This window comes from Sinohyriopsis cumingii, chromosome 1, assembly GCF_028554795.1.
Source record: "Sinohyriopsis cumingii isolate HCF-2022 chromosome 1, ASM2855479v2, whole genome shotgun sequence".
Lineage (NCBI taxonomy): Eukaryota > Metazoa > Mollusca > Bivalvia > Unionida > Unionidae > Sinohyriopsis > Sinohyriopsis cumingii.
Window position 1 is genome coordinate 67,178,838 of NC_142961.1, and position 23,765 is coordinate 67,202,602.

Genomic DNA, 23,765 nt, shown 5'->3' on the forward strand with positions numbered 1-23,765 from the left:
TACCTATTATTTTCTTTGGAGAGTGGGACAAATCTCGTTATCTAGATATATTTATCGGTCAATAGTGGTCTGCGATCTACTTAAAATGTTTGCTTGCAATGAAAATATCTCCGCTATTTCCTATCAAGTCTTCTGATAAGCACTTTGCAAAATGAACGCATGCATGAGTGGAATTTCTCTCGACACTAAAGAAACTATCAACATTTCAATTGTCATTATACATAAATTACGCCTCGTGAGTCTACATTTTCCCCATATAAGTATTCTTGCTTCAACATCTGATGCACACAAACACATGCACACACGCTTTGTCCAGAAGAACGCATATACACAAGCACACACGATGTAAACGAGAAGAATGGTGAGAAATTTGTGTATATAAATATACCTCCACTTCCCAGCATCTCTATGGACGTCCGCAGGAATTTTCCCGGTGGGGGGGGGGGGGAGGAGATCAAAGGGACAAGCCTTCAAAGTGATGCCAATAGGGTCAAGGAGAGAGGCAAGTTGCCACATTTAAACTGGGTGGTTTAATATAGCGGGGTGGGGTGGGGTGTTTAAATCTTATTTGCATGCTTGCCGTTATCTATAAACTTCACAATAGATTTTAAATTTTAAAAAATACTCCCTCCCTTCCCACGCCTACCCTAAGACGGAAATATGTCTACAGTAAAATAAACACTTCTCAAAACAGCGTGAGTACAAGGACTGATCAACAAACATATCTTCTGATGATAACCACAAAAGTACTAACAGAGCAAGTCACAAAAGCTGCAAGTGGAGTAGCAGTTACAAAGTTGGGTCATAAATTACATATGATTAAAAAAAAGCAATAACACTTGAAAATAATAAGGTAACACAGGGAAGTGTCAGTCTTTAGATGATGACCATAATATGTAGCAAGTTTCGCAGCGATCCATAAGATATAAAATACAGGACAAACTGAGGTCATGAAATCCATTTTTATAATGCATTTAGCCGCAAAAAAGGGCAATAACTCTTACAAACATTATGATAGTAAAATAACTTGCCACAATAAGCATCATCAGATGATGGCCAGAACATGTATAAAGTTTTATGACTATCCACTGAAAATTGTGATCCTAGATGTATTCACAATACTATATCATGCAGTTCAAAGTAAAAAAGAGCAATAACTCTAACCAAACATTTTAAGACCACTGTTATATTTCTCCAAAAAAATTGTGGGAGGAGAATAATTGTTCGATATACGCACCTTTAAATGATGACCATAATATGTGCAAAGTTTCATGGTGATCCATTGAAAATTATGAGACAAGTCGTATTCAAATGATTTTGTAACAAAATACATTAGATTCCATATCAAGAAGGGCAATAACTTTGATAAACTTAGCCTGAGAACGGATACTTTTAGATATTCGCATCGTCAGATGATGACTATAACATTTCCCATATTTGATGTCCCTCCAATGACATCTCTGAGACTAGATATATTCACAAAATTTTGTCATACACTCCATTCAGCTCTAAGGCCAAAAGGGCAAAGCGCTTATATACAAAATATAAAAGATCCTGAGTTGACATTCATTCGTCAACGTGATCATCTTCCGGCTATGATCACAATATTTACAAGGTTTCATGGAAATACATAAAAAAAACTGTGGGATTATTTGCCCTAAAAGATTCTATAATGCTTTGCATTAAGATGCAAGACAAAAAGAGCATATTTCTAACTATAATTGCGTGAGCAAACTGGTTAGTCGATATACGTGCATCTTCATGAATGGCCACAACAGTTACCAAGCTTAATTGCGATCCACTGAAAAATGTGAGACTAGATGCGTTCATAAAATGTCATACACTGAAGCAAAATATTGTGTCGCTGTGCGCATCTTCAGGTGATGATCACAAATTTCCCAAATGTCATGATAATCCATCCATCAAAAACGAGTGAGAGATTGCACGAACAATAATGAGTCAAACTCAGCATTAAACAACAATATTAAAAAGACCATATAATGGCGGTAAAAAAGTGATTTGTCGACATGCATATCTCTAGATTGTGACCATAGTATTTGCAATCCAGAAAAATCTGCAGGACGAAACTCTGTGCCGGACACATAAACGCACAGGCAATCATACATAATGATTACTATACGTCTTCTCAGAACCGGCTGGGATGTAAGTATAGAAACTCTCAGAATGGCTCTTAGCCCTAGCATTAAAGAATGTACCAGTATAGGCACCTCTATGTCTAACTTTAATCTCCAAATTCGGATTCATTTTCTACAATTGTAACCGGAGACAACAAGATTGGTGTTAATTAACTCATTCGGCGCCAAAGGTTTTTGTCTTTTTCGCCTGAAATGCGAGTAGGAAAGACATTCTGGGGGCTATTTCTGAATACGTCGTAATACATCGGCTTTCAACAGATTTCCCATGAGATTAATGTCTAGTTGTATTAGAAACATCGTTTTTCATTGGGTTGTTTTGTTGTTGTTGTTGCTTAATGGACCTATCATTTTCGTATGGAGATCACTCTTTATTCCAAATGCCCACCTTATCCTAGTTTTTGCAAAGGTTCATCTGTCTGTGTGCAGTTCAGACCGGTCTGCCTTAGATCTGCGGCCATTAGGTCTAAAATTCGGACACAAAATCGCATCCCGACCACGAGCAAATTTTGGGTGGAAAAAAAACGGGTCCAAAAAAATAGGTTTTTCCCTCTGTATTTTGTAGTGCAAATAGAACTTCCAGATTTTTGGGTAACATTCTAGAGCTATATGTGTTCGCTTTTTTGTAATACCACCCACTTTGGTATATCTTAAATGACCTTGATGCTGCAGAGCTCGGAAATAGGGTACAGCCTCATCACGCCTACAGGCGGGATTTGGGACGAATGAGTTAAGGTTGACTTAATATCGTTAAAAGCAGTATCAGAATTTCATATTAGAAGTAAATTAGATCTTGTATGAACAAACTATGCTTTTACGATTTCATTTGTCTTCAGATATCAGAATAACACGTGCCGAACGATATTTTCGGTGTTACACCTTTTGTGTCTATAGTAAATAATTTAAATATTTAGCAAATAGTTTAAAAAAGTAAAGCGCGCTTGATTCCCTGCATTATATAGTCCCTGGGACTGTTGTTTTACCTGTTTTAAAATAGAATTCTAATTCACTATAATTTTTAAAAAAATATTACTTTCCTACATTCCCTACACTGGCTTAAAAGTTTATTTTTTCGGCTATCCTTTGGTATCCCAATTAATGGAATTCCGATATTTATGATAATGTTGTTGACAAGTGTTGAGGAATCGAAGATTTACGTAAACGTAGTTACTTGTCATAAGTTGATCTCTTTTAACTTTAAATTAATCCATAGAATAATCGCTACTAATGATTTTCTGAAAAGAATTAACATATTAGATGACAACAAATGTACTTTCTGTAAGAGTGAAAATGAAAGTATTGAGCATCTCTTTTATGATTGCAGTATCACTTCACAGTTTTGGTACCGTTTTATTGAAGGTTTTGCACCTTTTTGCCCAAATATTGTACATTTGTCAAAAACAGAGACATTCTTAGGAAGTGAACAACTGGACAGTTTGTGTAATTTTCTGCTTATTTTGGCAAAATATTATATTTATACGTGCAGATTAAATAAGAAAAATCTTTCTATTTTTGGTTTTAAGCAAATAGTTGCAATGCATAAGAACACCGAAAAATATACTGCTACGGTAAATAAAAAAGAGAACCAATTTCTTCAAAAATGGACCTCAATAATTAACATGTAACTTGTATCTGACTTGATGGTAAACATGGACAAAATACTGTAATATCACAAAAGTCCATGTCACCTAGAGTGTGTGCCATATGCATATGTGCATGCGTGTGTGTGTGTGTGTGTGTGTGTGTGTGTGTTTTCTTTTTCTGTAGATTATATTTATTATCCCTAGATTATCTGATAACCAGAAATGTTTGATTGTAAGGTGACCTTGGGATGGTTCCCCGACCCAGTGGTCAACCTATTATGGGGTTAATAAAAAATAAAAATATTTTTTTTTTATATACAAAAGAATATACCATGCACTGCATCCAGCTGGAAGTCACAAAGGACAATATCTCTTACAAAAATCACTGGAGCATGGAGCACCAAAAATTGTCAATATGCGCATTTTTACATCATAGTCTGAATATGTACACAGTTCAAAAGCAATCCGTTAATATGAACAAAATTTAAAATGTGATACAAACTGCGCTAACGAGATTGTATTGTGTCATACACTTCATTCAGCTACAATACAAAAGGGCAAAAACTATCAGAAAAAAATATGCGTGCAAACTGATTTGTTCATAAGTGTCTTTTCAGGTGATTAATATTTTACGAAGTTTCGTGGCAGTCGTCAAAAACCACGAAATTAGTTGTTCTTACAAGATACAGCAATAACACAATGTATCAAGCTAAACAACTAAAAGTGCAATAACTCTAACAAAAATTGCTCCTGCAAAGTAATTTATCGACGAGTACATCTTCAGGCGATGAACAGAATAATCTCCAAGTTTCATGACAATTCATCAAAAACTAGAGAACTAGTTGCACTAACAAAAATGTGACAAACACACACACACACATCTACACGACAAACAGGGAAATAACTCGACAACAAGTGTGTAAGCAAAGGGATTGGTTGATATGTGCATCTTCTGGTGAAAAACATCAAACATCTATCAGTTGCTTGGCAATCCATAATGTACTGGGTCACTAATTGCGCTAAAGAGATTGTGTCAAACAATGATACAAGACAAGCGGCAATAACTCTTTAAAAAAAATATGGCGTGCAAAACGATTTGTCGTTACGCACATTTTCAGACGATGATCATAACTTTCACCAAGTTCCATATAAATCCACCATAATCTGCGGGACAATTTCCGCTAACTATTGCCGGACGGAGGGACAAGAAGGTTACTATATTTTTCCTAAAAAAAGAGTAGAGCTTAACTTGTCATGTATATTGAATTTTTTTGAAAGATTCAAGATTTTCTCTGGTGTTTTATTTATCAAAGGGTTCTTAAATGAGTTTATATAAATAATAATAATAATAATAATAATAATAATATTAATAATAATAATAATGTATCACTGACAAGAATGTGCTCTGCTGTCAGTGGGCATTAGCAAGGACGTCCTCTGGTCCAGGATCACCCGTCAGTAGATAAGCTTGAACAGATATGTGAATCCTATACAAAGGGGGCACAATATCACCTCATCTCTATGAGTTGTACTATATGAAGGGTGCCACTCACCAGTGACGCATTGGGTGTTGTATGTGGAATATTCTATTTAGAAACGGGTGAATGCATGTCATTGGCTGCTTTATCCGCCTTTTCACTACTCTTAATTACAATATGGTAGGGAGCCAATCGAATCTATCACTTTTTTCTTCCAGATTTTATAAGAAGATCAGGTTTATGTAAGATCTGGAGCAATAACTGGTTGTAATATTTTTAGGTTTTGCAAGCATTGTTGTGGAAAGGGAATCCCAAAAAAGTGATATTTCTTTTTTGATAGGTTTCGACTTCATTATGACTAATTTCTGCGAACTAATAAGAAAAAACGAAATATTGATAGGGAATATTTGGTAATGGCAAAGATCAAATATTATGAGAGGGGGGAAGCATGCATTCCAAGGTGGAAATTTGGTATGGAGAATTTATAAATGTTATCAGAATAACTCACGTTCTGTGGGACATGTCCATGCCAGATAGGGACACACCCGCTATCTTGTCGTTCTTCTGGCTACACACGTTTCCCCAACTGTCGACTCCGTACACGATGCGGTAAGGATTTCCCTGATGTATGCCCAAATAGGACACGTACCCCTGAAATTGGATAAATAAAGCTCCTTCCGTTAAAAATTGGGATAAAATGCAAGAAAATCGCTGAAATTTCTGAAATAAAAAAAGAAACAGTAAATAAAGTTATTTTGTGAATACACATTTTTCAATGTAATGTACACTGAACAGTTAGAAACGATGAAACTCCCCAATTTGATTTTCATCTTTTAAAGTTTTTTTTAGTACCTAATTATAAACATGACAAAATAAGGCAGACCATAATGTGCACTATTCATGCGCATGAAGCGGGAACATCTTGATGTGGCCTTGGCCTTCTGTTCGTGTGTTCGTGCGTATGTCCTAAAATTTAACTTGTTAGGCACGCACATATTAACTTAGTCAAATGAAATTTGCGTAGTATGCTTATATACACATGTAAATAACATATTTAAATTCAGACGCTGTTAATCAATATGTATAGTTACTACATAGGCGGTACAGTTTTCCTATATTATGTGCAGTTTCATATTTTTGATATCACAATGTGACATATCACTTTATGTGATTCTGATTGGTTCGAAGAGGCCCATGAAATTATGCAGTATTATGTTTACTGATTGGCTGCGATCGTGGGAAAACATTTAAAAAAACCGACTTCTGGAATTTTTTGTTTTCTATGAAAATTTTTCGACTCGAGTCACGAAAAGGAATTGGTGAAAAATGGTCTCATGTGTCTGAATATGGCCAATTTACATACATAGGGGCTTGTTATGTCAGGTATAAAATAATATCATAAGAAAAATGGTGTGAAACATAAAGACAAGAACAACAAGTAAAAACCAAGGCTATTACTCAGCTGATAGCGGGTGTGTGGGGTTGGAGTGGAGAGGGTGTACTTGTAACATAGAATCCACCCTATATACATTAACCGGTACCGCATCAATATGACATCATACGCACTGGACAATCTGTGTTGTAAAATGATTGTCTTTGTAAAATGTTCTGTTTATTCGGATGGACGCTTGTTCTTTTCTTTATAGTTTGTAAAAATGTATAATCTACTTTTAAACGTTAATACTAGTTCAACTTTGTTTGGGACTATTTCTAACGCACAATAAATGAAAGGTGCAACGTTTGTCAGAATGAACGAAATTATTCGTTCTTCTTTCTATCTAAATAATTTCCACTGAAATTAAAACAATGCGATAAAAAGAATCTCAAATGGGTAATAAGTTAATATTAAACTTATGACATTCGTTGAATAATATCAAGTTTTGCTCGCCAAGGCTCGCAAAAGCTGGACTTTTTTCAACTCGTTTCAAAATTTCAATATTAAATCAGTACCCCGTTGAAATCCTCTATTTTTATATATATAAAAATGAGATATTGAAATATATCAGTGGGAGAAAAACGACATCGCTTCAGTGGCAATAACACTCTTATCGCCAAAGTAGCGATATCTCTTTTTAAACTACTTTCTTTTTTTTTTAGGTTATATATTTGCCCTTATGCATGCTGTTCAGACATTTCCATATTTGGGTCTATTTCATATTTTCCTTCCTTTGGTTCTGTCTGTCTGTCTCTGTCTCTCTCTCTCTCTCTCTCTCTCTATCTGTTTCTCTCTCTCTCTCAAAAACTGTCACTAATTTTAAGATCAGCAAATAGATACAAGGTTTCTATTATTATGTATTTACATCAATGAATAAATTTTAAAAAATCAGTCAAGTCAAACAGAACTGAATTTAATTCTATAAAAAAAATCAAGTCAAGTAAACAATATTACATTACAATAACATGTAATGGAATAAGAAATATTTTAAAACTAACAAACAATTAATTTAAATATATATAACATACAAACACACACACATTCTCTCTCTCTCTCTCTCTCTCTCTCTCTCTCTCTCTCTCAAGATGAATAGATCTTAAAATGCATAAAAAAGACTACTGAGTCTCTAATATACATTTATGTAATCAACGAGATGGCACCGTCAAATATGCCTAAACTGAACATCGAACAACAAAATGCAGGCTTCAAATACAAACTCTTTATAATTCATTTTCAAATCAAAGTGTCAGTGACTGACCATACAATACGTGTTTTCCACCCGTAGCGTATCATATACATGATACACACAACGACAAATGGTAAAGAGTTTAAAGGAAAAACTCTTCCGAACATGAAGTAATAAAAAATTGTTTCGCGCTATGGAATTGGGATACAAAGAATTAGAAGTGTACGAAAAATTTAACACTTTCCAAATACAGAAAAGAACCTAAGAAGCCAACCAGACAGGCATCAACTCAGGCTACGTCGATGTCTTCTTCAGCTTAAATAAGACGTCAGAGGCTATCCTTCATTGTGCCAGACTCCCGGAGACCAAGACAAATTCAGGGAGGAGTACCGTTCCAACGAAGGCATCACTTTAGACCACGTCGGAAAAAAAACGAAGGAAAGACGATCGTTTGCCAAATTACGTTGAATTCATTGTGGTGAAAAATGACTCGGATTCAACCGTACTACCCCAAACCATGCCCCTCTGTGATCGTGTCTCATTCGGCTTCGGCTTCGCTGTTGCTCACGATGCCAGCCAAACCCGATTTGACACAAGACTTTACCAATTGGATCAAAGATCAAAGTCCAAGGGAGATCGGGAATGTTACAAAGATTACTGGATTTATCCTAACAAGAAATGTCACGATTTAATCTGTTGCAAATACTGCAACGTCAAGTGATGCCCATTATGAAAATGATACGACATATACAAAATAAGTGGAGACGCATTCCAGTATAAAAACGACATGTGCCAAGCGATTCGCTTCAGTGTTTCTTCGTTCTTGAAATAAAAAAGATGACACCCATAAGAAGTGCACACCATCACCACTCTTCTGTCAAAAAGGGAAAAAGAAAGGTTCTCGTTCAGCCAAGCACTAGGACGGTTTGTCGGTACTATAGAAAGCCCATCCACCAATGCGAAGAAAAACTCATCTAAACGGCGTTGAAAGAAATAATCGATACCGTGTGTGAATGTTGTTTGAACGTCTTGAAAAGAAAGGTACATTTGCCCAAGAATCAGAAACAACGCTAGGAAAATATCGAAACGTTCTTTGCTAAATGGCCAAAAATAAAATAAAAATTTGTCAAAAGAAAAAGATGTTGCAACATGTAGATATTCCACTCATGCTTATTTGACCCTTGCTCAAAGGTGTGACTGCCCTTTGTTTGGAGGGCTTATTGGACACGTTTTACCAAGCAATACGAAATAAGGAAGAGGTAGAAGATAAAGAGGAACTCTTTTCTAGAAAGAGGTCATACGTGTGCTTTCGAATATCATGGGAGGAAGAAAGCTGACTTTAGTGCCCAATAAACGATGGACGGAATTTCATCGTTGGCAAGAACAACGCGCCCTTCATTTACCTCCCAATCCTAATATCATCGAGCTGTCACAGATGCAGTAAGAATAATAATCGTTGATAGATCGCACCAATGTGTCAGAAACGGAAAAATCTCAACCGTAAGGCAAAGTCTTGCAACGTCTTCAACTCTTTCTCCAGAAAGTTTCAGACGAAACAGCTAAAACGACTCTAAAAGATTTCAAGGCCATATCGAAACGCCAACCACCACTACCCCCAGTGACCAAGAGAGAGACAGTCACACGGATGCCAGAACAAGACGCACGAGAAGATTGTAGCGTCTTTATTAACCCCATCCCACCCCCAATTCCCAACAAGAACTCAAAGATTGGGTTAAACAAACGACGCAAGTCGTCGACCATAAAAGAAGTGATGATCATGCCGTTCAACACAGCAGCAGTAATCGCTCCTTCTCAGAGTTCTTCTCTTCAAGCCATACAAAAGTAACCCTTGTAGATATGGTGCAGAGAAAGTGTATCTAAAACGTAAAGCGTCTTTATATGCCAAATCTTTGTTGTGTATTGCGTCATCGGAACTGCCATCACCAATTTAAGTTTTGAGCAAGGAAACAAACAATTAAGGACCATTTTACGCAGCAATTGCGATGATTACTTTCTACCCAATCCCTCCCTGAAATATTACAGCAACAAAGTTAGCCTTGCGAGTCACCCGCATAACCACAGCTGTAACAGCGCTACTTTGGAACTTTTGAAAAATCAACCTCCTTTAACCTCGAGTGACTTTTCGGAAAGCAGAACCCGTGAATTACGAACAGCCCACTTTACTTAACTTTACCCAGTGACAGTTTTATGGACTAGTTTCCCAACAATACCTTGTGTAATTGCACGGCCATATTACCTCCCGCCATCCAACTGGATCTCAAATCGCATTGGAAAGTTGCTTTGGTATAAAGCATTCATCCCACGCAAGTCCTGAATATCAGTGGAAACCAAACCACTTTTCTTCGTCAAAATTCTGAAAGAGCAAGTGCAAAAACACTTGCACAAAAATGATCCTCTCATGTACGAATACAATGGGCCGTCGCCGGTTATTCCTCAATTAAACATCCATACCAAGAAACCTATTTTAGAGCTAAACATCTGGTCGAAACGACTGCCAATATCTTCAATGAACAGTTTGGCAAAGTCCTGGACAAAACTAAATGAAGTGTATTGTTCTAGTACCATAAAATGGGTGCATAGAAACCGAAACGCAGGAACGCAATAAAAACACCGAAACGCACTTCAGTTATATCGTATTTACCAAGTTGTATATTGGATTGTGACTGTTTAATTCATATCTGTGAAATTTAATATTAGTTATATAATAAATTAGTATCGACCTTCTTTTCTGCACGTGATGCAACATCAAATTAAAAAGAAACTGGACGGCAGTTTGGAAAGTAAAAAAAAAATTAATATTAACTGCTTGTATTGCAATTCCTACATGAGTTTAATGCTTCAACTATTAATAATAAACACATTAATATTGATTTATTAAATTGATTAGTATACTGTGGTTATTAACAATTACATTTTTCTTACTATCTTAAGTTCCGGGATGTGTGAGATTTGCGCAGACTAGAGCTATATAGTGTAATTGTAATGAATTATGCGCGATAATGGTTTAAATGCAAAGAAACATGCGAGGATGGCGTGTCATATCATTTCAGTCTTTCGTTGACCGTTTTTTAAACCTATTCTGCAATTGGAAGAAGAGTATGGGATACTGGATATTGGCAGAAATGGGTTTAATACACAAAGACGATTTTTGAACATTTTTCAAAATGTTTTTGTTTCATATAACACATAAATGTGAAAAAATTATTATACAAATAAGGCAAGAGTCACGTGCCCACTCGGAGAGTGCAGCAATATAATACAGCAACAACAGAAATAAACACATCCCAAGTTATATCAATTAAACTGATAAGACTTTGGCCTCAGCATACAACCTCATGAACAAAACTTAACTTATCCTTAAAATATACTTAGTAATTAACACGTTGCCGTACAATATATTCCAAAGGACAATTTTCAAGTACAGGGTCTTCCTACTGCAGTCCCTTAGGCCAAATGTGGCCCGCGGAAATCTTTTGTGTGGATCGAGCTCATACGAAATTAGTTACATAATTATTGTGTAAATCGGCATGCACTGCCTACGAACTTTACAATTTTGTTTCATGTGGCCCGCGGGTTGAAGACGATGGCCCACCCTGTTCTAATATATACATGTTTATATATACTGCATCACATAATCAATTATAAAATTATAATATAAATCTTATTAATATGAAATTTGAACATGATCAAAAAATATGTACAATAAATGAGGGCATTTATGGACGTCAACTTACTAGCAACCATACAGTTGATCTGCGGCGTATGAGGTTTTGAAAACCATTTTGACAATAGCGAACTGATTCAAACAAATTAATAGTAGATATAGGTTATACACGGGATCGCAGAAATTACCATGCGACAAGTTCGTTTGTTGCAAAATATCATATCTAAAATTATATTTGTTTGTCTAATTCTTTTTATTTGTCACTGTTTCTGTGTTCGTCTGATGAAGTCACGTATTTCCTGTCTGTAAGAATGAAGCTTATGAAATTTTTTGTAGCTTTTTACTTTGTTCGGTAGTTTGTGCTACCCATTCCGTCTTTGAAATTTGAAATATGACTGTGACTGTCAGCGAGTCTGCATACACGAGTCCCTATTATTGGACCTTTCAAGTCTTTGAAATGTTCGTCCACCAAGTCGTTTAAATAAAATACATCTTCTGTTAGAGGCAATTAAGTGTCTACAAACTTAAGCTTCTTTGGACTAACAGTGGAAATAAGCTCGATTGCTTTCAAGTAATTTTCTTACAGAAGTTCAGTTGTACCAAACATTAATGTAACATTTGTCAATACAATATAAAATTACAGTAAACTGAAATAAATAAATTTGACCCTGTATTTAGTATTAAATCAAGCGCGTAACACATACAGTTTTACAACTGGACTTGTCTTAAACCATGAATTTTAGATTTGTATGCACTTGTTTTCTTTTCTTGAATGTCCAATAAAATCACCTGTTCTTATGAGACTTTCTGAATGCCACATATTTAATGGCGAGTTGTAACACTGTGTTTCAACATTCTTTTCTATCCAGCTTTTTTTTAAATGTCTTGTGACACTGATTTCCGTTACTGGTGTATACTACACATGTAGTAGCTAATAGAACATAGTACACATCTGGTTGGCTAATACATGCTTTCAAGCATACTGACATTATTTCGTAAACTATTGGAGGAACAGTTTGGGACATCAGACAGATGCAGAAAGGGGGTTAATACACAAAGACAATTTTTGGGAACATACATATTTCAAGCTGAGTATATATATATATATATATATATATATATATATATATATATATATATATATATATATATATATTATACAAATAAGACAGGTGCTTGGACAGCAACTAAGATTAAATATTATGAACAAAAGAAATAAAGACATCCCAGATTATATCAATGAAACTGATACATCTGTGGCCTCATCATACGGACGCATGAACAAATGAATGTGTGTGTGCCTATATATATATATATATATATATATATATATATATATATATATATATATATATATATATATATATATATATATATATAAGTCATATTAATATGAAATTTAAACCATATCAAAATTATGAACATGAAATGCAGGCATGTAAAGATACTAGTTTCACAGCAATAAAACATTGGATTTTCCGCGTATGTACTTATGAAAATCAGTTTGAAACTAGCAATTGATGCCATTGACAAAGAAGTGAATAAGAATAGCTGTCATAAAAGGAAAACTGCGTGTACTTTCTTTTCTTCTTCTTATTATCATTATTTAACAATCGATATGGAAAATAATAATACTCTGAATCAGGCCAAAAAATTGTATTGTGATGTAAATTACAAAATAAATACGGAAATGATTTGACATGCCATTTTTGCATGTATCTTTGTATTTTGATCATTAAAATAATTGTCCACGCATAATTCTTGATAATTACACTTACACTGTACGCTTACTGAAATTGCTGATTTTCACAAAGTTCATACATCCTGGCATTATTAAAATCATTACTAATACGTATTTATTAGTAATAGATTAAGCAGTAAACTTAGGTAAAAATTGTATTAGACACTTTTAATAGTAAATGTTATTTTCTTTAAAAAAAATGTCGCAAATTTCACAACTTCCAGCTATGGTATACGATATTGCGTTTCGGTGTTTTCATTGAGTTCCGGCGTTTCGGTGCGTTACAACGTTTCGCAGCGTTTCGACGTTTCTATTTACCGCCATAAAATAGCTCGCTGTCGGTATAAGAATTTCTCGGATGCCAAAACATTGTCCATCACTTTTTCTCCTGCTTTGTTTTATATTTTGGGTGGAAACCTCAAAATAACCCCGAATTCAAAAGATTTAAACAACAACAAACGATTTTACGAGCATTCTCGTTACCCTGTGGAACTGAACGAACGATTGAATTTGATCCTTGTGTTCTCCGATGTAGCAGAATACATCGTGGTGGGAAATATAGACGCGTCGTTTTTGAGTCATTCCTTTCAAAGTGGATTCTGCCGTCGCTGCTTACGAGGAAGATGGAAACACGTATCATGTACAGTTTGAATGTGTACATCCTCAGTATTTGCCTGTCAGTGAGTCGTATTTAGAAAGTGTCGAGACTGCCATAAAAGAAGATTTTTGGCAAAATATTCGATTCTCCAAAGGAAAAATCACGGTGAAAACATATTTTCTAAAAAGATTGTCTAGCGACTTGTAAGTCATGTATCCTCTGTTCCGAAGAGCCGCTCGACAACGAGGACATGGTTTAGGAGATATTTTCAAATCCGTTTTTCATTCCGTGGCCCGATGGTGACACGAGGATTGCACGCTTTGAAAAGTTCCGCACTGACGCAAGGAAAAGGATTTCTCCCAAATTTCATCATCGACAAACAAAATCCCAAAGAAGCCTTCCTGACAGCAGGCAAAAACTTGTTGCTTAAAACTGGAAATGACTTTTTGGCTCCCCGAAATGCTCCTATTAAAGCTGTTGACAAAGGTATTTCTTCCTCATTCACGACACAAGGACAAAACAGAATGATACGTCGACCGCCCCCCTCCCCCCAGCTCATAAACATGTTGCGAGAAATACTAAAACAGCCAGAAAATTAGAAAAATTATGCATCCAAATTTTTTGCTAATGTTCCAAGTCAGAACTGGATCTGTTTGACATGCCACACACCATGATGACGATGCAATAATCTCAATGCAAACAACTGCATCATGTCGAGTCTTTGACTACCTTAGTCCCTATCGAATTTGAAATCAAAGACAGACAGACAATTACATCGATATGAATAGCACTTACTTGTACTTGAATGTCAAAGTTCTCAAAACGGACGATGCCGCTCTGTGTGTCGATGCCAGAGTAGTTCCGTCAACAATTCATCCATTAATTGTTAAGCAAAGCGGATTTGTTCTTGAATAACAAACTGGTCATCAGCAGCATGGATACTTACCTTTACCAAAGAAGCCAAGAACACCCATCCGCATCGAGATGATTCCATGGTATGGAAACCTGACAGAGGTCACAGCAAATGACAGCAGACGATCCTCACAATGTGGGCTTTAGCGACCGTCGAAAGAAAATCCTACCAAGGCACAGTTTAGAACTGATGGATAGTTTGTAGTTTGGAGATGTGGTTGCAAAACAAGTATCTTTTGAACGGTGTGGATGTACGCTGAGAAGGTCTCGAAGCACTACCGGTATCCATTTAATGGCTCATTCTAACGATTACAAAACCATCATCCAAACTCCCGACCCTACGTACGCCAAGTGGAAGTTTTGCTCAAAGTGGAAAAAGACACCAGTCACACTTTGAGCAGAAAGACCGCCAACTATCCGCTACGACGAGTGGAAGCGAATTCCTTCACTGCTTCACTGGACTCCAATCCAAGATCAAAGATTATCTTTTCAAAGAACAGTTATCCAAACGTTTAATCATCGGTATAGTCAGCAATGCAAAACCAACCCAAAACAAACCGAACCCAAAAGCCAAACCCAAGTTCAGAAGCCAAACTCAAAAACTAAACCCAGACTTGTTGGGTTTGTGGTGGCACATATAAAAATCTTAGTTTTTGCAGCACAACGAGGTCTAACGGAACACCTAGGTGTACTGGACATATCCTAGATCTATAGAATATCCGTTGCACGAATCATTCTACCTGAATCGTTGCAAGAGATACAAAACCTTCGTGGAAAGATCGACATAGCAGAAGCCAAGAAACGGTTTGGGATTGGCATTAACCGGGTGAATCGGATATAGAGACCAACGAATGGACAAAACAACAACAGCAAGAACTAATCCAAACATAAATCTGACAAGGATTCTGTGGTGGAACCTGTGGAGGACGAGGAAGACCCGTCGATGGAGGATCGTTTTGTTGCACTGGAAAATTGTGGCAGAACAAGACGTGATAGACAAGCCAGACCCGTTCGACCGACGTGTTGTTGTATTAGATAAGTATGTGGTGGAACAGGAAAAGAGAAAATCGTTTGGCCAGTTGGAAGAGTATGGGGTAGAAAATATACTAGTGGAAAACAAGGATAGCCCTATACAAAACCGTGTGGCCAAGCTGGACAAAATGTGTGGTGGAATAAAAACATGTCGAAGACGAGGCAGACCCGCATGAGGATCGCGTGGCAAAGTTGTAAACAATTGTTCAGCAGCTGGTGAATGATGCCCCAGACGAGATTCGGATGGTTCTGGTAACAAAACTCATCCTTGCAAAACGGCCCAAACTACAACCGGACAGCAGTATGCCAGCATGGGTGCAACCAAAAGCGACACTGCTAGAAAACATGTTGGTGGAGATAGATGATGGCAACAAGTCCCCAGGGCTGATGAAAGAGACATTTACGATCTCCCACCGGTTAGCTACAGGAGGCTACATGGATGTGGCTACTTGTGTCGAACTAGTTTACGAACTGTGCCACAAATTGTCAGAAACAAAGTTTAATACTGGTTGTTTTTGGTTTAGTACAAATGTTGTTTTGAAGTTGTCTGCAAGGGTTTGCAAAATCTAGACGATTCATAAATTACAGTGTCACCATCGGTATTTTCTACTGTATGAAACAGACCTACTTTGGACTGTTGCACTAGAAAACACCAAAGTAATTTTTAGTTGTGGTGGATCCATGGACTAGCAATAAAAAAATAGATTTTTTGACCAGGAAGTATATAAAATGGCATTGTCGGCCAAAAACCAAACGGTTGCAGATAAGGATCGTGTTCCAGAATGTATGTACTATTTTGTATAGACATGCAGGAGAAACGAAAAATCAATATTGGAATGCAAGCATTCCAAATGATGGCGCAAGAATACAACATCCTGGAATCGAAATGTATCTTGGAAAAAAAAAGGCAGATTGGTTTGTTTGGTTATGGGCTGCCAAAAATGTTTGCCGGCAATTGTATATCGAAAACAAGGACAATATAGCAAAATCTCCACCTTCCGAATATGTAGATACAATATTTGTGGACGGTGCAGGGTACTGTCGAATCCTAGTTGTGTTTTACAATGTTCAAACGTGCTACTAGTTTGTGAATCCATGAACAGCCAATAGAACAACAGAATTTTTGTGTGTCTAGGATGTACATATGCAATGGCTCCATCAATGCTGTCCGACCAGAACAAAACCAGTGTTGTTCCAAGCACGAGCTCGATCTTTTCGAGTACAACCAACCACCATGTCAAGATCGCCCAACTGTTCTAACTCGCGCCAGAGAAAGTAGAAACCATTCACGGGGAGTTTCCAATCGTTTGTTCTCTACCCACAGCTATTGCACAGTTGCGGGAACAAAATGGTGCGGGTTGTGCCTCGAAATAGAGTTGTTGCATACTTGTACCAGATGTATTCCCCTTCTTCAACATGACGCAATTTGTCGTTGGTGGTGCTTTCTCGCTTTGCATTTGCAGTCCCATCACTTGTGCAACATGCTTCATCGAGCCCGCACCTCTGCACCTTGTAATGCTGCATCCAGTGCTTTTACAATTTTGCATATCTTGTACCGTTCCTACTTGTTGATCTAAATATATTTCAAATTTATTTCAATACACTGTTCTGCGGTTTGGTCACAGAACCGGAAAGGGGGGTGTCCTGACTCCCCCCGCCAAAAATAACCCAAAACGAAGACACACACACACGTACAGTCACTTGTCACTGACATTTTACCATCGTTGTATTCTTGCACACGTTGTTTGGATAATATGCACACTTTGAGTAAATAGCCACAGACATTTGATTTGGTACGTTTTTGAGGAGTCAGGGCCCTTTTGAAATTTTGAGAAAAAATTCCCAAACACTTGCCTTAATCTGACCTTGCGGTCAGATAAAATCTGCATTTTTCATCATGCGATAAATAAAATCTCATATTTATGCTCATTTTTTTTAAACAGAATGTGCGAAACGAGTCAAATTATTTCAATCTTTTGCTCGGCAAACCCGTTTCATAATTTTATTTCATATGAGTACTCATGTAAGATCCTCTATATAGGACACTAATCTACCTTCAGATACTACAGTACTACTATGAAAGAAGTAAATATGTCAACAATTTAACTGAATTCGACCTCCTTAAGGTTTTATACATTTTAATTACATCAGATGTGAAGTGATTTCTTCACAAAAATTGTTGTCAATGCTGTTAACATAGGCTGTCCAATATTTCCAGCTCACCGTCCAAGACAGCTTCCATCACTATAAATATCGCTTGGCTTTCCATTTAGTCCTGATCAAGTGTGATCAGAGAGGATACTAAAGACAGAGCATTTGATTTATATAGGTCCAGAATATTTTCATCAGTTAGTTACACTGTTCTTGTTTTATTATCGAAACGATGGCCATAACAGAGCTGAGAGGCATAATTTTTGTACACAACTGAGAGGCAAATAGTCTACCACAACTACACCAAGTTTTAAAACAAATTTCATGAAAGTTCTGGATGAGGAGTCAGCTACACAAACTTATGACTCAACAATGAAACAGTTACTTGAATAACTACTATGTTCAAAACATGTTCATTATTTCCCCAACAATTCACCGAGCACCATCCTAATGCATAATGCACATTTCCATTATGTGGTCATTTGAGCGCAGTTTCATGGCAATGTATAGAAAACCAAGAACCCTACAATGGTGCCACTTTAAAATGCAGCATGCATATCACCCTTATTTCTGCAATGTTTCAAGGCAATGGAAGGCGGTGATTACACAAAAATTACCCTAATCTGTGACAGATCAAGAAGAAGAAAAAGAATGTACATATTATTTACCATTCCACCGAGGTACGCAAGGAAAATTATCAGGAAGATTACATCTCGACAACTTCGTTCAGCAATGGGACCCTCAAACTCTACCACTGCCTCGTTAATCTCATTAACTTCTATGTCATTTATCTGCAGAAAAGTAAAGGAATCCAAATTTTACCAACTCTTGCAACCCTTTGTATCAATATAAACAATTGCTTGCTTAATTTGTTATACTGTTACTTAATGTTTTTAAGCTGAACATTTTCCAAACTAAATGTGTTTTGTATGTCATTGTCGCGAAGATTCAAACCATAGACACAGAATGTACATGAAATACAATCGTAGGAACAGCAGAGCTTGCATGAAGCACAATATCTTAATACTTCTTCTGCGAATAATACTTACACATTTTATCTTTTTGTGGTCTACAATTTCCTGTCATACTATCACGAATTGTTTATCATCCTTTACTACGTCAGTAATGATGGTAGTGTTTAATTAAGTTTATACAAGTCACTAGAATTCATTTCATTCCTGTTCTATCAGTAGGCACTGTTCATTTTTATAACCATGTCCCTCGGCAACACAATGATGCCATCATCACCGATATAGTATAATTTCATTTTAAAACGGGTAATATGTTGTTGAAATTATCCTAAGGTTCTCATTTGGGTTGTAACCTTGTTATGAAAGATTAATAGGTCTACAAGCCTTTCAACAGGGTCAGATATTGTTGAAACCAAAATTGTATAGATGTTTTATTTTGTATATGTCCATTTAATACTCAGAGTGATTAAAAAAATTCAATATTGAATGTCTATTTCCTTCACCGTCTTTGCAGAAAAGTTTGAGAAAATTTTCAATGTCCACATGATTGCAAGAACCTTCGTACAATTCTTGTTAGATTTTCTTTTGTTCAACATCTCATACACTAACTTACAGTCTTTTGCATTTGACTTGTTCTTCAGTCTTTTTTTAGACATAGTTGGAATCAACTTTTGAAGTTTTGAATGTTGTATCTTCTTGTCTTCTGTGATATCAGTTATTACCCTGATACAACATTGTGTACATTTAGTTTCCTTATCACAGTTTTCATATGTAAAATTGTTTTCTTTACTTTTGATGTTTTCAATAGTACTTTCTTTCTTCCGCCTCTGATGCGGGAGGTCGTAGGTTCGATCCCTGACTGAGTCATACCAAAGATTTATAAAGATGGTACTAACAGCTGCTTCGCTTGGTGCTCAGCATTAAGAGGTTAGTGTTAGGACTGGTCAGCCTAGTGTTAGGATAATGTGACTGGCGGGACATCATGCTACATGTCTGCAACATGATGCCCCAGTGCTAGACATCACTATAAACTGCCACACTGCAGACATCGTAGCGATATGACTGATAAATTGTTAAAGCTACATCAAAATTCTAAATCACACACACACACACACACACACACACACACTTTCTCCATCTGGTATTTGACATATCAGGCATTTTATAACTCTTCTTTGCTCTAATACAATGTATATTTCCCATCTATCACATTCTAACTCCTTAACTTTCAAAACTCAGGTTCCATGTTTCTTTTTAACTGATATTTATTTATTGTGCATATTTTAAACATCATTTCCGGAGACAAAGTGCACTTCTGGTATATTGTTTTATTCAATTCTAAAATATTGTCAGTTGTTTTCTAACTGTTAAACGCTGCATCATATCTTTTGCATTTCCCGAGCACATGCAATTCACATTTTATAATTTTGGTTCATGCTAAATTTCACTATGTTAAGCAATACATACATACATACATACTTACATACACATACATACAGTTTAGGTATTGTTGCATTCTCTTAGCTGTATTTGAATGATATGAATGGATTTTTTTCTGAGCTGAATCACACCAGTTTGCTTAATTTCATCTTAAGCTAAGCTCAACAATCTGAATTAATGTATTGTCTGTTAGGGTTTTAGTGGTGCTTTACACTGAATAAAGTTTACTTTCATCACTGGTTAGAAAATCTTCGTGAAAGTCAGAGAAAAAATATTTGGGATTTTCTTGAGGATTTCAACAGCTCACAATCGGTTTTGCTAGCGTAGTGATCTTTGTCACAACTGACTTAAACAATGTAAGGCCGCACAAAGAAGAAAACAAAGAATGAACACATACAAAATAATTGCCGAAAGGGGATTTATGTATTAAAATGATTCCACTTAAAAGAATAATTAGCCAATCGTATTTGAATACCTTCATCCTCCAAAAGAATTTATCTACGGTACTCAAAATACTATAATGGCCCTAGTGACTAAAGCATAGTTAACAGTTATAGATTCCCAAAATTCTACAAAGAACGATGATACAACTTTTATTATAAAGAAATGAAAACTAACCCTTTTAATGAATTAATTTTGTAGTAGAAGAAGACGACTATTTAAATTTCAGCGAATGATCGGACCAAGATGTAGAACACTATGCCACCTGCCCCCCCCCCACCTCCCCATTTTCAGTGGAATGTGTATCTTTCTGACAGTTCCATTTTATAGTCAGATCAGTAGGGACCCTGGCAGCTGTACAACCTATTAGAACATAAATGGTCGCCAATAATGAAATAATCATACCTTTTTATCTTTTCCACAACAACCCATTTTTTTTTCTTTCTTTAAACACACTGAAAATTCAACACTGAAAACAATAAACTCTAAATATTGCTTTTGTAAATGCCGCCATTATTTCTTGTTCAATCTGGTGTTATAGACATTTAACTCTCACTGAATTACATCTGACGGAACTCTTTTTCACACCGTGCCCAGTTAATGGAACTACGCGGATCCTTAAAGCGTGTTTATTGGTAATTTTCTAGGCAAATAAAGAGGACACGCTTTATTTTGTTTTTCTTGCTTCACAAACATTTCTTAACAGTCAATATCAACGGCTTTTACTTGTGCACGAAGTTCACAATCCCCATTTTTTTGTTTTACTTCTTTGTTTTAATTCTTAAGTAATCATTTCGTGTATGCTTTTATTATAATTATTTTTAATTTTGCAAACGCAGTGCCGTTAAGTAATAGTCACAGCTGGTGAAAAATGAATTTCACCATTCTACTGTAGTGGATCGACTCTAACTGTAGAAGATAAACTTTTTATTTTTCACTTCATTTCTTTAAGTGCATGAAATGAATCTGTGCATACTATTAGGGGCCGTCCATTTAGTACGTACGCATGGAGGGGGAGGGAGGGGTTAACCCAAATGCATGCGCTTGCGTATGGGGGGGGGGTCTACTGAAAATGTACGTATGCATAGGAAACGGGGGTGGGGTGACCTCAATAATAATTTGTCTAATACGTAACCTGTTCGACTGGGATCAGTTGGCGTTTGGATTTTAGCGGACACTAGACATAGACAAACTTTTTAAAGTTAAACAGCTTATTTCTTTGATGCATCCAGACATTCAACGTCGGTGGACTATCTGTTTTATTAAACACGTTAATACTTTTAATCCTTGTTCGTTTCTGCGTGGGTTGAATATATGCAGTTCCATAGAATTATAGAATTCGGGGGAGGGTGCGTCAAGCGTACGTACGTAGGTGGACGTGTGTAAAAAAAAAGGTACGCGTGTGTACAGGGAGGGGGAGAGATCAAGTTTGACAGATTTTTGCGTACGTACTAAATGGATGGCTCCTTATCATTCTTCTATATATATTTTTAATGTCATTACTTTTAACGCGCATTCTTTTATTTTCTTTAACCAATTTTCAATGTCTATAATAAACAATATTTTTTGTGCAGTTTGGTGAAACAAATGTGTACGGTTTGGTTCTTCACTTTGTTCTAGTAAGTGTGCGTTTTGGTTACATATTTTCAGTTGATATTGATGTGTTTCCGCACGTGTTGCGTTGAACTTTTTCAGATTTACGCAGTTTCCATAAAGGAATAGTGTATTTGATTCTCGTTGTTATCCCATGGCTCAAACTAATGATGACGGAGACCTTGATCTTATGTTTACAATATTTCCTAGGAAATAAGAGAAGGATGAGTAAAATGTATGGATTTTAAGTTTAAATCAGCAGGTCCAGATCTACAAGTTGGAATTTAGCAAATGTTTTGTTGTCAAAACGAAGCTGATCTCTGGCTCAGATATTCTTGGGTTTTAGTTCTATTTTGTCACTGTATCCAGAAATGGATTCATTCTACAAGTTCAAGCGTTTCTGTTTCTGTGTTAGTATGGCGTAGGTCTGATTTGCACCAATGCACTGGACAGGGGAAATGGAATACCATCGCCATCTGTATACTTAGTGTCAACAGATTGCAGAAAGGGTCATTTTCGAGCTAAACTCCTTTGAACAGTCAACAGGTAAAGGATTCGTTTCAGCGCACGTGCTTGTTTCTCAATTTGAACGTTTTTATTTTGTATTATTTTCTGAAAGATACAGCAATAAATATTGTTAAAGCTGGCATCCATCAAATAACTCGTGGAAGCGTTTCCAACGATTTGGAGTCGAAGTAGATTCAGTAGAGCGTATTCACTAAATATAAAAATTATCTTAATTTAAATTTAAAGCTTTTATTATTTGAATGAATTAGCATTAAATATTTTATTACCTATGATGCAACCGCAAAAAAAGAAGAGAAAAAGCATTACAAGCTGAGTTGAGGCAAGCGACCTTGCTGACGGATATGCAAGTCATACCGTCTACAGACGGAGTTAAACGTGCTTTATCGATTTACAAAGTAGAAGAGTTGTTAGCCTTGTATATAAAATGGTGTCCTTTGCCGGCTCGTTTAAAAAGGTAAAATGTAATGACGTTCACACACACACACACACACACACACACACACGTTCTCTGTTAAACAAAACTATGCTATTCTGACAGCAACACAATAATTGACACGATTAACCATTTTTAGACGGTTTTTCAACTTAGTCTTCTTTGTTTCTCCCATTTCTTAAAAATCTTGTTTGTAAAGTCTTCGTCATTCAGACGTGTAGTAGTCTAGATTATCTCATGGCTTTTGTGTTTAGTGGTTGTTTTGTGCATGCTTTCTTTGTCTGATAAAGAGTTTGATTAGCTCGAAGTATTGAGAAACTGTTTTTAAATACGTCGTAACCAGTATTTCTGTCTGTGAACAAAAATGTTTAAAATGTTAATTTATATCTTTAGCACTATTTCTTT

General features: G+C 36.2%; 1 protein-coding gene across 1 annotated transcript in view; it reads right to left on the reverse strand.

Moving 5' to 3' along the window:
• LOC149807047 (choline transporter-like protein 1) overlaps positions 1-21,336 on the reverse strand; it is a 135,581-nt gene extending 114,245 nt beyond the window's left edge. The window contains exons 1-3 of the mRNA XM_089961160.1: positions 21,212-21,336; positions 18,623-18,745; positions 5,723-5,865 (exon numbers count right to left, since the gene is read on the reverse strand). Of these exons, the coding sequence (XP_089817286.1) occupies positions 5,723-5,865; positions 18,623-18,745; positions 21,212-21,238 (293 nt within the window). The 5' untranslated portion in view covers positions 21,239-21,336. The remainder of the gene's footprint in view (positions 1-5,722; positions 5,866-18,622; positions 18,746-21,211) is intronic.
• Between the last annotated feature and the right edge of the window lie 2,429 nt (positions 21,337-23,765).